The sequence below is a fragment of the Watersipora subatra genome, chromosome 8 (genome assembly GCF_963576615.1).
Source record: "Watersipora subatra chromosome 8, tzWatSuba1.1, whole genome shotgun sequence".
Lineage (NCBI taxonomy): Eukaryota > Metazoa > Bryozoa > Gymnolaemata > Cheilostomatida > Watersiporidae > Watersipora > Watersipora subatra.
The window spans coordinates 11,866,720-11,882,766 of record NC_088715.1 but is presented as its reverse complement, the minus strand read 5'-3'; the positions used below and the strand labels follow the sequence as shown (position 1 = coordinate 11,882,766).

Sequence of the window (16,047 nt, the reverse complement as noted above, 5' to 3'; positions counted from 1 at the left end):
TGACTATATTAATAAATTGAATTGATTTATTGAAGGTGAGATAGCTACAGTACTGATTTGATAATTAAAATGAGGCATTTTGCATTTAAATCAAAAAGATCCCATCAAGTTGCTTGATTATCGTGTGAAAGAGTAAATGAAGGTTTTTATTGCGCTACTCTAGATTCCACTTTCAGCATAAAAATAATGAAAAAATATAGAATGTTTCGCTAGTTGTAAACCAATACCTTTCACTAACCTATAACAACTATATGTTATAACTATATCATAACGAAGATTTAAAATTTTGTCAAGGTTTTTAAAATACAAAATATTGCAATAATTGGTGAGCGCTAGAAATAATTGATCACATGCGTTTTTGGAGTTGCACCAGCAGTGATGTCAGGATCAGCACTAATGTTTGTTAGTTTCACAATTGATTAAGTCAAGAAGGATAGCTACATGTCTATATCAGTTGTTAGTTGCAGATAAACAACTACTTAATATAAATTAATATATACTATTTAAAATAGAATCAAAGTAGCGTAAATATTATTTGGAACAAAAACAAGAGGTGAATAAAAGAACTCAACTGCTATTTTAACGGCTCTACAACAGAAATAGAAGTGAAAACAACGAGGAAGTCACTCTTTGGTTCGGTGATAGAATTAAAGTTGGCAGCACGCTCCTCAATACTGTTACATGTTACATGCTGTTAGAGTTCACTTGCTGGTAATTTAGATGTTCCTTTATCTTGGCTCTCATCAGCTGATGTTCACTAGTCATCTCTTTTGTAGCTACATCATTCTTTCACATCTTCATTTGTTTCCTTGGAGTTGTCTTCTTCTACAAATTCTACATTATTACCGACAAAGGAAAATTTTTATTACGATTATCAAATATTAATTAGTAATTATTAATTTTATTACGATTATTATTATTACTTCTAGCGTGAAAAATAATCAATCTTTAAAAGTTTTTAACATTCTCTAAGTTTAGTATGTCATAGTATAACATCTGACTTATTTAAAACTTGAAAAAGTTTATAATCGGCCTATTGGCCTATATTTTATTTGTATATATATATATTGTTTATTATATATATAATATATATATATATATATATATATATTGTCCAAATTTGACGTCCCATCAGGATGTGATAAAGAGCACCATGATAATCAAGAGACACTAATAAACTTGGTGGCACAGTATGCCGTGAGACCTGGTGTTTACTGACTTGCAGGAATAAAGTACCCTGTTTTGGTGTTTGACATAGCTCACCTCTCTTAGCTTGTCTCTTCGCAGTCATGTTATAACAAACACCACTGAGTTTTATTGGCTTGTTTTCCTGTTCTTTACAAAGCTTTTAGTATCTTTTACCTTTTTCAATTTAGGTGGCAATTTTTAAAGTCCTATTTGATTTGGCATATGTAAGTTGCACCAGTAGTGTATTATGCCAAATAGCCTGCATATATATTATAGTACCTTATTCGTAAAGCGAACAAAGTAAAACATTATATGCTGCACATATGCTGCATTCAACAAAGCTATGTACATGTATATTTAATAAGTTACACTAAAATATATTGTCTACCAATTCTACTAAATAAAATTAGTAACTCTGTTTAGTGACTACCCTAGGACACTTATATTTCTCTAGTATTTAGTTTCGTGAGTAGCTCACAGAGTAAAACTTCACTGCAACCTAATTTCGCAGCTCTGATGAGTGCGAAAATATAGTGATGTGAAAATATAGTGATGTGAAAATATAGTGATGTGAAAATAAATGCGGTGGAACAAACATAATTAGATTCCTCAGGTTCAGTTCACCGATAAAAAAAATTTAAATTTGCGACTAGTTTTTAATTGTGAACCGCAGGTAGAATGGTGTGGGCAAGGTCGATAATGCAATTTGATCGCTTGCTGCCATTTTTCTATTGGATTATCAACAGGCCCATTTTCTCTGGGGCGGCTGGCCAGCTGGCCAGCTGAGCCACCCCAACACTTTGGGAGTTTTTTACGGCAAGTACAGTCCAATTCGGATAACCAGCCCTCGGATAAAATGTAACGTTTCATCTCAAACACAAGGTTAACTCGAACGGATTCGTTTGGTCAGTTCCAGCACAATGATAAATTGCTTCAGATAACTCGACCTCAACATCATTTATTGGACACGGTTTTTATCGCTGTAGAATATCACTTCATTCCAATCCATTGAGACAAACATCAACTTCTAATAGTTCTTAGGCATCATTATTATCATCATCAGAGGCAAAATATTTTTGTTAACGACTTTTATAAAGGTTTGCAAAAGATTAAGTTTTACCAAACACCCGCTTGGCCATGTCCCATCAAAAGCGTAAAAGCCTCCGAATGAACTTAAAATGAAATCCGCGAAATTGATCTTTGTTAAAATGCTCAAAAAAGATGTATTTTTTCTGAGCGTTTTAACTGCGGTCAAGTTTTGCCTATTTTAATTTAAAAATGTCTCATCAGTCACATCACCTAAAACAAAACAAATCCCAAAAAATAGAAAAATGTTGATACTTTCCAATACATTTTTTTTAAACTTCACACGAGAGGCCCGGCTGAGGCCCAACTTAAAACAAATCTGTTGGGGCTTACACCGCCCCCCTCCACACCGTAGGTGTTCATAACTAGTCGCCTAACATTAGCCACCCCAACTTGCAACCAGTGAATACAGGCCTGACTATCAATGAACAAAGCTATTTAGTTTCGCTTTTTAGATCGTTTGTTATGATAGTTTAGTTTTGCACATGAAACTTTCACGAGAGAATGACACCGCGAAAACGCGAAATTTAGATGAGGCGAATACATGAGTGTCCTAAAGTATATACTGTAAACTGCCTATTTTATTATAAACATACTGGTTTAGGGATTTTGACACCGTACTGCGTGCCATAGCTGGGTTAGCTACACAGTGACAGACATGGAAACAGTGACAGTGAAACATTATTGTTTAGTCGATTTAAACAAATTAACTCCATTTTCATTACTAAACTAAAGGAAATTAAATTTAAATAAATCTCTATCAATATACAGATGCTGCATTCAATAAAGCTATCTATATTCTATAAATTATATTAAAATATATTATTTACCAATTCCACTAATTAAAAATTAGTAGCTCTGTTTTGTGACTAGTTAAATTGGTGATAACTAACATTTGAAAAACCTTTTTTATAGAATATAAACAAAAATCTTTTTACAAGCAGTTGTAATATGAACCTAGGTAAAATCTAATACAGTGTCATATTATTTCTAGTAATGAACCATAATATAATTGGCATTAAGTAGTTACATTACCTTATCACATAATTGCAAATAATATAATAAGGAATATTTAAATGGTAAATTTACATTGTAATTTTCGATCAAATTAGCACCAAATATAATGTGATAAATTATATGCTAAAAATATAAAATCTTAGTAGATATTAGGTCTAGAAAATACCATTTAATGTCATGTGAAGATAAAAACATAACTTGAAAATTATATAATATTTATAATCACCATGCTAATAACATAATTAATTCAGGTTTTCAAATGTTTGCTTTATTGTTCTTTACTATCATACTATTTACCGGCATTGTTATTAATTGTTAATTATCGTTGTTTAGAAGAAATAGAAAATAACATGTGACAAGAGGATTTCAAAAGCACATCAACCTATCAATTTTATAAAACATCACATAGTTTACAATCTAACCTATGAACTATTTATTATAAATAAAACTTTACCACAGGCATGAAAATTTGTTTTACAAGGCAAATTGCTAACGAAAATGTAGATATACGTTCACTAAACAGTAAGGAGTGTGACAAACACCTTTGCTCATACATGTATTGTACATGGCTTCATCATGTGGAAAAATGCATAAATAAATTATGTGCTACTGAAAACGACAAGCAATTTACAAAGATATTTTTTGCATGTACAATTATCAGTATATTTCAGTTTGTAAATTAAATATACAAGTTTTTTTTTCATTGTTGAAGTTTGACATCAGGATATGTTTAAACTTTTCTGATATCATCGTTGAATTAGAGTGTTATATTCATGGCATAATTTTTTTGCAACGCTATTGTTTCAAGACTAATTATTGTTGTAAAATATGCTAGAGTTTTCGAATTTTGGCATTTTGCCAAATATTTGTTTGATAGAAGTTTTTACAAGCGAAACTACATGTATTACAATTGCTGCAAATTTTACTGACCAGCGTGACGCCTTTCTGCAGGTTTTGCTAATGGTAAAACTGGTGCCTAGAAATTGAATTACTTGCAAACCATATTAAAACTGTAATAATAGTTGTTTCACTTTTACAATCTTTGGAAAATTTATAATTCAACTTCATACAGGCAACAAAACGATAAAACTGAATGCCGAGTCCAAATACATTGCCAATGCAACCTCGATGGCCAACAAAATATTGATTTTAATTTCATTTTTAAGGTGTTATTTCCTGTATTGTACGGTTTACGATGGAATAAAGTATGGAGACAAAAAAATAAGAAACTTATTTGCAACACTACACCTACAGTATGTTTTCATTCAGTTTTTTTTATAGAAAGTTCAAAAATCTGGCAATTTGTTTAATAAAGAATCTTGCAAATATGCATAGACGTAGATATAGCTGTGAACCATAAACGTTAATAGAAATATAGATACAGATGAAAACATGGATATAGATGTAGGCATAAAAATACATGCACACATCAATGAAAACAGTAACATAAAATAGATAAGGACTGAGATGAGGATATAGATATAGACTCAGTCATCTTCTATGCTGTAGATGTGGACTTGAAACCTTGTCACTTGTAAGGTACCAGTAAGGTGTGAGTAAGGTACCAGTAAGGCTCCAGTAAGGCTCCAGTAAGGTACCAGTAAGGCTCCAGTAAGGTACCAGTAAGGCTCCAGTAAGGCTTTGGAGTAAGGTGATTTGAGCTGGTGCATGTAACGAGCAGAGAGAAAGCAAAAGCGTATCAATGCTAATTTTGTGACTACACTTAAAAATAAATTTAATACGTAATGAAGTTTTCTAGCAGGCGGAATAAAGTTGTCTGGTTCTGTCAAGAGATCACAACTCAAAATTTTTTACTAGTTTTTCAAACGAAGTTTGTTATTTTTGGGTCTTGAAAAGCAAAAATCGCCAGGAAAACACAGCTTTGCTGCTGGTACAGAGAGTGCTCGAAGAAAACAAGCTAACTTAGTGCAATATAAAAGACAGCTTACGTGATCACTTACCGAGGATGATGCACGCTGGTGCATTGTAAATGCTGGTGCAATGCAGGCAGTTGCTAGCTAGCTAACACTTATAAAAAAAGATTCAGAGAACGTTGTAGTTTGTCTTGCATGAAATGTGCACAAGAATCAATGTAAACATACATACAGAAGTTTGTACAAATTTATACCCTAGAGGGCATGGCTATAGCAATTCCTAGAAGGTAATTGTAGATGTGTCAACTATCTTGAGTGGCTAGATGTAAATGAGTTACATACATACATACAATGATTTGTATTAATGTAGTAAAAATCAGGCCTGCCTGTCTGCAAACATGCAATAAAAAAGCTAAATGAAGTAAACAAAACATGATTTAATATAAAATAGAACAAAAAGAAAATAAAATAAATAAAACATGATATAAAATAAAGTATAAACTGAAATAAATGAACCATGACACACAGTGATGATAAATAATGATATGCATTATACCTGCATTATACAGTATTGTTTACATGTTTCATTCCAGATCAGTAAACTTGAAATGTAAAATTAAAAAAACGTTTTAAAATAATTAATCTGATAGCAATTCTTCAGGTGCACTTTTATTTCTAGCTCTTTTCTCACATTCACTGTCATTCTCTGTGCCTTTTGATACTTTCCTCTTGAAAAATTTATCCAAACGAGTCTGTTTTTGACGATTCTTCAGAATGTCCCTAAAAATAGCTCAAGCAAGTGTCGTTAACATTGTCCATAGCACGGCTTGTGAGCACTTTTTCAGGGTGTTTGTTTGCAATAAATCTAGTGAGGTTCTCATACCAACTTAATGCTTCCTTTATTTCTGTCGATGTGGTCTTCTTAGTCCCTTCCAATTCTTCGTCACCACCGAATTGTTGCTCCTCCTGAACTATGATGCTGTGCATTGCCTCTAACTCTTTTAAATCCTCTGTTGTGAGCTCTTCCCTGTGCTCCTCAATAAGGTTTTTAATGTCAGCTTCATCTTCAACAAGCCTCATAGCCATCCCGAGTGAAACTATTTCTGTAACATCACCCTCAGAGGTAGGATCTATGATTACATCCTCTTGAGAATCTTCAGCGTCTTGATTTGCCTCAACACCAGGTCACAGCCTTTTCCATGATGATTTTAAGGTTTGCTTCGAAACCTCATCCAAAGCTTTTTCAACCATCTTCAGGCATTAAACGATGTCAAAATGAACTTTCCAAAACTTACGCAGAGTGAGTTGAGTGCTTTCAGTAACTTCAAAGCATCTTCTAAACAGTTGTTTTGTGTAAAGCTTTTTGAAATTAGCTATTTCTTGCTGGTTCATAGGCCGGAGGAATGGGGTGGTGTTGGCGGCGGGTAGAGAACTTTGATAAAAAAAAAGTCTGAATGTAGATTTTCTTCCAGACCAGGAGGGTGAGCAGGGGCATTGTCAAGTACTAAAAGACATTTTAGAGGGAGATTGTTCGTGCCTAAATATTCCCTTACAGCAGAACCAAAGCAGACATTGGTGCACTCAATGAATATGGCTCTTGTAACCCAGGCCTTGCTATTAGATTTGCAAAATAACGCAAACCTATCCTTTGTAATTTTGTGTGCCTTGAATGCACGAGGATTTTCTGAGTGGTAGACTAGTAGCGGCTTAATCTTCAAGTCTTCACTAGCATTTGCACAAAGTGCAAGAGTGAGTCTGTCCTTCATCGGTTTATGGCCGGGGAGTTTTATTTCTTCAGCAGTGATGTATGTGCGGCGAGGCAGTTTTTTCCAAAAAAGGCCAGTTTCATCGCAATTAAAAACTTGCTGAGGAATGTAGCCTTCATTAGAAATTAATTCTTCAAACTTCTTCAAAAAGTGGTCGGCTTCTTTCTTGTTCGAACTGGCAGCCTCTTTAAGCCTAATCGTTGAGTGGATTCCAGTTCTGCTCTTAAACCGTTCAAACCAACCGTTAGAAGCCTTGAACTCAGAAACAGTTTGATATGACGTTCCTTTACCTCCACTGTCTTTTTAGGCTTCCAAGAGATCATCGAAAAGGGCTGGCTCCTTGTGTGAAATTGCTGACTGCGTGATAGTATCACCACGTATTTCCTTTTCTTTAATCCATAATAGAAAGAGCCTCTCCATCTCGTTGTTGATTGAACATCTATTACTGGCAATAATAGTCATGCCCTTGGAAGCTTTGTTTGCTTTGATAGATTGTTTGTTTTTAATGATAGTCACAATCGTTAATTGGTTGCGACCATACTCTTTAGCAATACTAACGATACGGGTACCTCCTTTGTATTTGTTTATTATCTCCAAATTTGTTGCCATGGAAACCATTTTCTTCCTTCTTCCTGTAATGTTCGTACTGGTTGCCGAATCCATTGCTAACAAATTAATTATGTACTGTATGTATATGTAGTTTTAAAAATATAATTATGCTGAGTAAAAATTTATAACAAATATGAGTATCACGTTAGAAATAAATATTCGCTCTTGCTTGAGTAATTCCACAAAGTTTCCCACGCGGAATGCCGACCTGAGAGAAATCGATCATCGTGTCTTTTCAAAACGCTGTAAAAATATTTTCGGCGAACAGCATTTCAGCGTATTTGTAATTTCAACCTGCATTATGAGCACACCGACCGCCAAATTTTAACTCAGGCGAAACTTTTCTCGAAATCGTATGGTGAAAAAAAAATCGTATAGCGAGGTGAAGATCTCACTATATTCAACTTCGTAAGGTGAAAAAAATTTATATCAGGGTAATCGTATCTCGAGGGTGCACTGTAGCATTTATAGTCGTCATTGGTGGGTTATTAATAAAATATAAGAACTAGGAGTGTTACTTTATTTACGATATAGTAAAGCTATATTTTGAATTCATGACTAATATCTAGTAGTACAAATAGATCTGCCAACCCAAGAATGGGGCAATGCGTGAGATTTAGCTTTGGGGCATTTGATGTATCAATGATAGTATATATAAAATTGTGGAAATTGGGGTCAAAAATCTCACGCATTTCTCACACGTTTTCATTTTTTCTTTGGGGTAATTGCGTGAGTCTCACGCCCAATGCGTGAGAGTTGGCAGGTATGAGTACAAATCAACCAGGCTTGGCAAGCGTAATTACTAAATCTAATATACGGCGCCTTACAGTGCCTGGCGTTGCGTGTTGCAACTCGAGTTGTACAACTCGGCCTGGGTTTATGATTAACTCGAGTTGTGTTACGCAAAACTATCGCGGGTTGGTAAAAAAAGCAAAGTGAGGAATTGGGGTGTCTCATTTACAGAACATTTAAAGCAATTTAATAATAATAATTTAAATATATATACACATTTGAATTATAAATATTGGCAATATTTGCGCATATTCATTTCTATAAATATAACGAGACAAAAAACTTGTAGAACGTAAAAGGCAAATGAAAAAACACTTTATGTGGGAGCCGGGTCAAATGAAACTGAATGAACACCAAAAATGAATGTCAAAATTATTTTAACGGCGTTTAATGATGCACCAAAATAAATTCCATATATAGAAAATATAGTTAGAAAAAAATGGAATGATGAGATGTTCTCAAGCCGAGTTGTTAAACTCGAGTTGCTGTTAAAAGAACTCGGCCTGGATTTTTGATCAACTCCAGTTGTGTAACTCGAGTTGTACAACTTGAGTTATATTTACAAACTCTAGTCGGTAAATATAACTCGAGCTGTACAACTCGAGTTGCAAACTCGGCACAGTATACTTTTAATAATTCGTCATTAGCTCTAGCTTTACAGTACATACATAGTTTAATTTCTATTCGCTAACGGGTGCCTATTGATGTATCATTGTTAATATAACCAGATCTAATGTTATACTACCGTAATACCAATATATTGCACCTTACTTTTACAAAGTCGCGTTGCGTGTTCAAAACTTAAGTTGTGCAACTCGAGTTGTACAACTCAAGCTGTAAACGCGCAACGGGAGGCACTGTAAGGCGCCATACTAATAAATAGCGATTGCGTTGTATGCTTAATTGTACGTTCTCTAGTTCACATCGCTTGAACAAAGCATTTGATTTCATGCGTAAGAAGATGAAGCGTGCCTGTGTTACCCGATCGATTATTTATCAAAGCGCTAAGGTTGAGGTTCCACATGGATACTAAGCAACATAACAATCCTTTTCGCTATAAAGCTAGGAACGTCTTGGAACGAGTACACATTCGGTAAGCAAAATAGTTTAAGCTCATTTTGCATCTCAATTCATTGGACAGCAATGGCAGTGTTTGCAGCGCAAGTAGGCTATTAGACCGTTACAAAATGACCAACGCTTTTACCGTAACACCTTTTAAATACTAATATAAATTACTATGTTACCAGCTATAATGAAAATACACGACGGGGATCAGTTTTAAGATATGTACAAAGGTTTTCCTACGCAAACGAAAGCTGTAAGTCAAAAAATACCTGATGAACTGAATGTTAAATAATGTTCATGTATCAATTGGGTACTATATGCCTTTCATAATGTGTTTATTTGCTAAATATGGACACTTTAATATTTGGGCTTTGATAGGTTTTTGCAAATTTTGAAGTGTTGAAACCAAACTTTACAAAAATAACTATGTAGAAAAAGGTCCGTGCCACGTCGCACATGCTTTAGTTTACATTGATGATGATGAACTTTTTATTGATAAAATAAAATATGATATACAACAATGAAACAAAAGCCTCTTATTGCAGGCTAAGATGAAATGAAATTGTATGGTCTGATTATAGTACATATTGATCTAAATAGATTTTAATATATTGCATAGTAGAAAATACCACTTCTTCGTAGCACGTAAACTCGTCAGCTACAAATATTTGTGAGTTGTGCGACCTCTCCTGCATATCATGTGAATTCGTCCTCCTGATTCCTATGATCAAAGCCACAACTTCGAAGCTCAAAGATTCGTAGCATGTAACACTAGTGACTGACAAATGATCTCGCTGTCCAATATTGATGAGAAGCAAGACATGCATTGTATGGGTTCTAAGGTGCCAGTGAAAAGTACATTATGCAACCAAACTAGTTTTGCAATGCTATTTAATAAAGCTTGAAGTTTACATTGAACGTGGTCATTAGAATTAACAAATGCAGAGATGTATTTGAGATGCATCTACTTTAGAGATGTATGCTAGCACTCTAGTAGTTTGTGGATCGTATTCACTGTGTGATTTTAATAATTTTTTATTACGAGTCAGTGATACATTTATACAGATTATGATGTTATAATTTGTGACTGCTAACTAAGCATCAATGTAACATTATATATACTACTGATAAACTAGATTTGTGTGCGCACCTTTGAGTATTTACAATAGCAGAGCCATTTTTATCGGTTACTAATAATAAATTAGGATGATTAATGATATGGTTTATAGTATTCATACAGATTACAGACTCGCTGTAAACTCTAATCTGTTATTATATTATTACAACTGAGTAAATGGTCTTGACTTTAACCCACTGAAGAAAAGGTAAGGCACAGTTAAATGCTTGTCACACCGAGTCTAATAATTTCAAACTCAAGACTTACATATACTTTGCTTATTGTCTCCGACTGCTGCTCACAACGAAATGAAAGGTCACTTAAAGGTCACTACTGTTGGTTAATTTGTAATTACTTCAAACCAAAAGCTCTCACAAATTTACTAGCAATTCGCTGTCATGTTCCAGTCAAAGGGAGGAAACCTCAAAGCAAATAAATTTGAAACACAACATGCTTTATTTCTAGATTATAATGGCTGAGGCTGTAGCAGATGTTGAGTGTGAATTTTGCTACCGTAAAAGTGACACAATCGTCAACCCCATAGTGCTACCGTGCAGTCATGTTCACTGTATGACGTGTTTGACCACCTACTATGAGAGCAAACACCTGCTACTGCGTGGAAACAGTGGATGTGGGTGAGTTTTACCATTTGTTGGTTACAATTAGATTATAAAATAATGCATACATCCACTGTTGTGATGCATTAAAACTGCATTGCATCATTGCGGCGCAATGCACAGTATTTTTTAGTTTATTACAACTTTCTAATGTGCAGTTGACACTTACTGCTACTGGAACTGCATTCTTACTGCAGTTTCTTCCTGAGATCCACTGCAGATTTATTCCCATGATGCTCATGAAAGTGAACCTAGCAATTCATGTGCACTGCACATGTACATTGTTCAAAATCTCAAACTACACATGTACTGCAGCTGTGCTTTAGTATTGGGTTAATACTATGGATCAGCTTACACTGCTGACTTTTCAAGTGATTATACCACATTGTATAAAATTGTCCTCTGCTGGGTTCATAAATTCCGAAAAATTCACTCTAACCCCAATGCCATTTTGAAACAGAAAGTCAAGTGTTATCACCGTTCTGATAAAACTGGGACACAGTATTTTTATTATATTCATATTAGCATTATACATTGAAATTATAATATATAAATTTATATTGTATAATAGTTAGTATTGATTGTTGCTTACATTATACTAAAGTCTTTTTCTAACTATATAAAATATTCTGATTGTGACAAATTTGTTTGCCCATTTATTCATTCACATCTTGCATTTATGTTGTGATTGCCCTTGTTTACTAAATACAGTAAAACTCGGATAACTCAAACGTCACGAACCGAGAGAAAGTGTTCAAGTTATCAGAGCATTCAAGTTATCAGAGCAGTGTCACAACTGCCTGTAATAATTAGTAGATACATGTACACATACAAGCTATATATAAATCAAAACCATAGATGGATTGTTGCAAGTTAAAGGGCCTCAAAAATAAAGTTTTTAAAATTTCATCAGATACTATAGATATTTTTCTATCATATGAGATTTGTTTGTTGTTTTAGGTGATGTGACTGCCAGGACGTTCTCATGTTAAAATTGGCAAAACTTTATCAGGGTTAAAACGCTCAGATAAAAGACATCTTTTTTGTTGAGCATTTTAACCAAGATCAATTTTGCCGATTTTACTTTAGGCATATCCCAAGGTTAATGCGCTTTTCTTTGCTTTTGAAAGACTTTTGCAAAACAGATGTTTTATAAAGTTGGATATTCTGCAAACCTTTAGGACAATCGTTAAGAAGAATATTTTGCCGATGATGGTAATCATGACTCCTAAAACTATTAATAGTTGATGTTTTTCACTATGGCTTGAATTAAAGTGATATTTTAAAGTGATAAAAACCGTCTCGGAAGCCATTGGGCAAACAATTGTATGAGTTAATGATGTTGAGGTCAAGTTATTTAACGCAATTCAGCACTGTGTGGGGACGAACCAAACAAATCAGTTTGTGTTTACCATGTGTTGCAGCTGACTGTACTTGTTTTTTATGAGTTTTCATAAAATGTGCTATGCATGTATACACATACAGTGTAAATGTAATGCAAAACTTTTTGCTGCATTTAGCACTTTACAGCATGCAGGTAGTAATAGCGCCAATGAACTAGTACTGCTTACTAAGAATTAAAAACATGTACTGCATGCATACTCTATATAAACAAAAGGATATTGTGTTGTGGCAGAATCAGCTATGATTTCTCTGAAATACATCAGGGTTTGTTGGCACCTGATCATATACAAACTATTTATGTAATGCAGTGCAGGATTCTCACATGTTTCTTGATAATTTAGTGGCCTGAATAGTTAATAACCTTTCAGACAGACGGATACTATTGTACTACTTCCTCATTACTTGCTGCATTTGCTTTAAAATATTTACTAATCTACAAGTTTCAATAATTGTCGTTCCAGTTTTAGCGAATAAAGTCTAGTGATGACCAATAGTTTTCACAGAGGGTTTGATCTCACAACCTTGAGATCTGAAGACCAGTGATCTAAGCCTCTACACTACGATCATTCGACTGACTGTGGTGATGATTGATTGTAAGTATATTCAGTAAACTAGTTAAAACACTCGCACTCAAAGTGCTTGTGGTAATTAACTAGCCCAGTTGGTTGTTACGCTTAACATGACAATTATTAACATGGCTAGATCATTCTTATCTGGTTAGTTGCTCACATTCAACTGGAATTTTTTAAAACCTTTTTAAACTCCGGTGTTAGGCTAACTAGATAATATATTTAAAGGTTGACTTGCAACAAAATTCACATTACCGTTATTGGATATGAAAAGATTCACCATGTCTTACTCTGTTGTCTTGTAGGTGCAAATTATGTGAAAATGTGATTAAAAGCTCTTAAAAGCTCAAAAACGAACAGAACATTGCAGCCACACGATTCCGCCATAGTTTGGACTCCCTTTCCAAAACGGCTCAAATGTGATTTAGTTGTGAGAAATGGTTTCTGTTTACACTTTCTTGCAACCTTATTCGTCGAAATATTTTCGCAAATTTACTTCACAAATTCAATAAAACTATGTCTAATGTTCTTACGCGTCTATTTTATCGTCATCGTAATGCTGTCACTTTTAGCAGTGATATAATATAACTTGCCGTAAAAATTGGTTTATTTTTTTAGCCATAGCTTGAAAGAGTACATATCATTGTCTGATAATCATGACGAGCCTGTTGGTCACTTGTAATAATTGAAAAGTGCAGCAGGAATTATTTGCGAAGTATTGGGTCACATGATCAGATTACGACTTGACGATTGAACGACTTGACGATTGAACGACTTGACGATTGTTGTGATGGGTTGGTATGTTGTTTGTTGTGATGGGTTATCTCGTTGTCGAGATATTTAAAGATTAAAATCAAACAAAATTGATCGCGGTAAAAACGCTCAGGCAAAAAAGACATGCCCAGACTTGCCGCAAATGATGTAACACATGATACAACCTGTTTCTATCTTTTGTATTCACATAAGCTAATGCGATAAAAGTCTCATCCTATGCGGCTCTATTTGCATATATTTTATTTTATATTTGCTCATGCTGGCTAAGATGAAATTTTTCAAATCCAGCGACAGAGACATTATTACGAATGTTTCAAACACCTCAAATAAGGCAAAGTAAAGGTTTGTCATATTTATTTCCTTTAACTGCTGTTAAAAATTTAAGTACAAACTACCAATTCTACCGGTCTATAGTAATTAGGTTGTCGAGTTAGCGTATTTAATCATGGCCTTTGTATCAGCTAAGTTCTCAGTTGCTACACGCGCACCAGAAACTAACTACTAAATAAAATACCCACGCCGCCATATTTGGAAAGAATATGTTCAAAAATACATCGAAACAAACTGCATTCCAAAAATAAAGTAGAGTCTACGTTATCTAGCCATTATAGTATTAATTTGTAGGAAATTTTACTGGTAAGTTTGATAAGTTAACTCAAGTACAAAACCAATGGTTTTATGAATTGAGCTAGCTAGTGAACACTAAACAACGCCAAGTTTGTTGAAATCAATTAACCTACCGATTCTGTTAAAAAAATTAATAAAACCAATATTGCACCTGGTCTGCGGTTTGTGGACTCAGCTGTTTTTACTTAGTTGGGTGGAGCATAACATTTTTTGAACTTAATATTTAGTCTGTTGAAATTGAGCCAAGCTATTCAAAACTACCTGTCAATATAGCTCATATTACACTTCGTAAATCCATCTATCAGAGAAGATTTTAGCACAGATGATAACAGAGCTACAATTTATTCAACATGTTTCGCCAATCATATTTTGCATTGTCTTCAACCATATTATTTTATTATATAATTTTTACAAGCCAAAGGATTTTCATCGCGGCACAAAATTTTTGTTGAAAACATCCATCTAAGTAGTGGCCATTCTCATAGTTTTAGTTCATATAATATGACAAATTAATCTACTACAGCAAAGTCAAATAAAACATATTATGGTTTGTGCAGCACACCTTCGTGTCTCTCCTTCTCGCTTAATGCAGTTTCCAGACCAAACAATCACTCCTCTAAGAAAACTGTAAACATAAACATCTTGCAACATTAAAATAATGTAATAACTGTCATTCATATATAAAGGTCGTTCTAACGCGTATCTAGTGAAAGCTTTCAATTTGAGAGTTAGATAAATGCGACTGTAATTTTCAAAAGAAATAAATGTTTAACGAAAGCATAAATACGCCAAGCCAACAATTTAAAGCTTTGTTTCTGAGAGTAGAAGATGAGCATTGATCAACTAATTTTCTTCACTTTTTAACCCCTGTACATGAATTCTAATCATAAATCTAATTTACTAGTTAAAAATGCCAATGAAAATGCTCTAGCTAGGAGGAATGATAAAAAGTTGGCAATCGATTAAAAAGTTATGCAACAATGATTCGTGATAGCAGAAATTTATTTGACAATATTGCCCTATGTCAGTATATCGTATGATAATAGTATTATATGGGAACAACATCAATTTAGATCAAATATTTTAAAAATATGATTTGTCTTGTTTGTTAGCTTTTGTTCATTTTATTTTTTCTATTTAAGATGCATTTGATAACTCTTTGGAAACTATGCAGTGATTTGATGCACTGCGAAAGCTGTTTAAATAGGCAAATATGTACGCAATTCCTTAAAAAAATGGGCTTAGTGAAAATCATGTGATCTGAAATGAACGTGAGCATGACTATCATTAATCCAAAACAAATGTAATATTTCCTGTTTGAGGCTAGCTAGGTGATTTTGCAAATAAAGTTTAAAACCTGGCACCTGGGTAGATTCCTAAAAACTATTTGCAGTGTCTGGGGATTTTGAAGCCACCATAGCATTTACAACATGTCTCACTTGCTGAGTCTGCTTGCATTTTAGCTAACCATAAAGCTTTGCACAGAATATAATACTGTAGAGCAAAGTAGACAGAAAATACTAAATTCATCGAATATTTGTA

General features: G+C 34.0%; 1 protein-coding gene across 1 annotated transcript; it reads right to left on the bottom strand.

Moving 5' to 3' along the window:
* Positions 1-6,553: 6,553 nt before the first annotated feature.
* On the bottom strand, positions 6,554-11,363 carry LOC137402294 (tigger transposable element-derived protein 1-like). Its single transcript, XM_068088792.1, has 2 exons — positions 11,301-11,363; positions 6,554-7,153 (listed from the first exon to the last, which is right to left on the bottom strand). The coding sequence occupies exons 1-2, from the start codon at positions 11,361-11,363 to the stop codon at positions 6,554-6,556; spliced, it is 663 nt and encodes a 220-aa protein (XP_067944893.1).
* Positions 11,364-16,047: the final 4,684 nt, after the last annotated feature.

Excerpts from the sequence above, each read along its gene's own strand:
- LOC137402294 (XM_068088792.1), bottom strand. The coding sequence starts at position 11,363 with ATGGGAATAAATCTGCAGTGGATCTCAGGAAGAAACTGCAGTAAGAAT. Across the intron at positions 7,154-11,300 it reads AGAATGCAGTTCCAGTAGCA|AGCAGAACTGGAATCCACTC; the intron begins GTAAGTGTCAAC and ends GAACGGTTTAAG.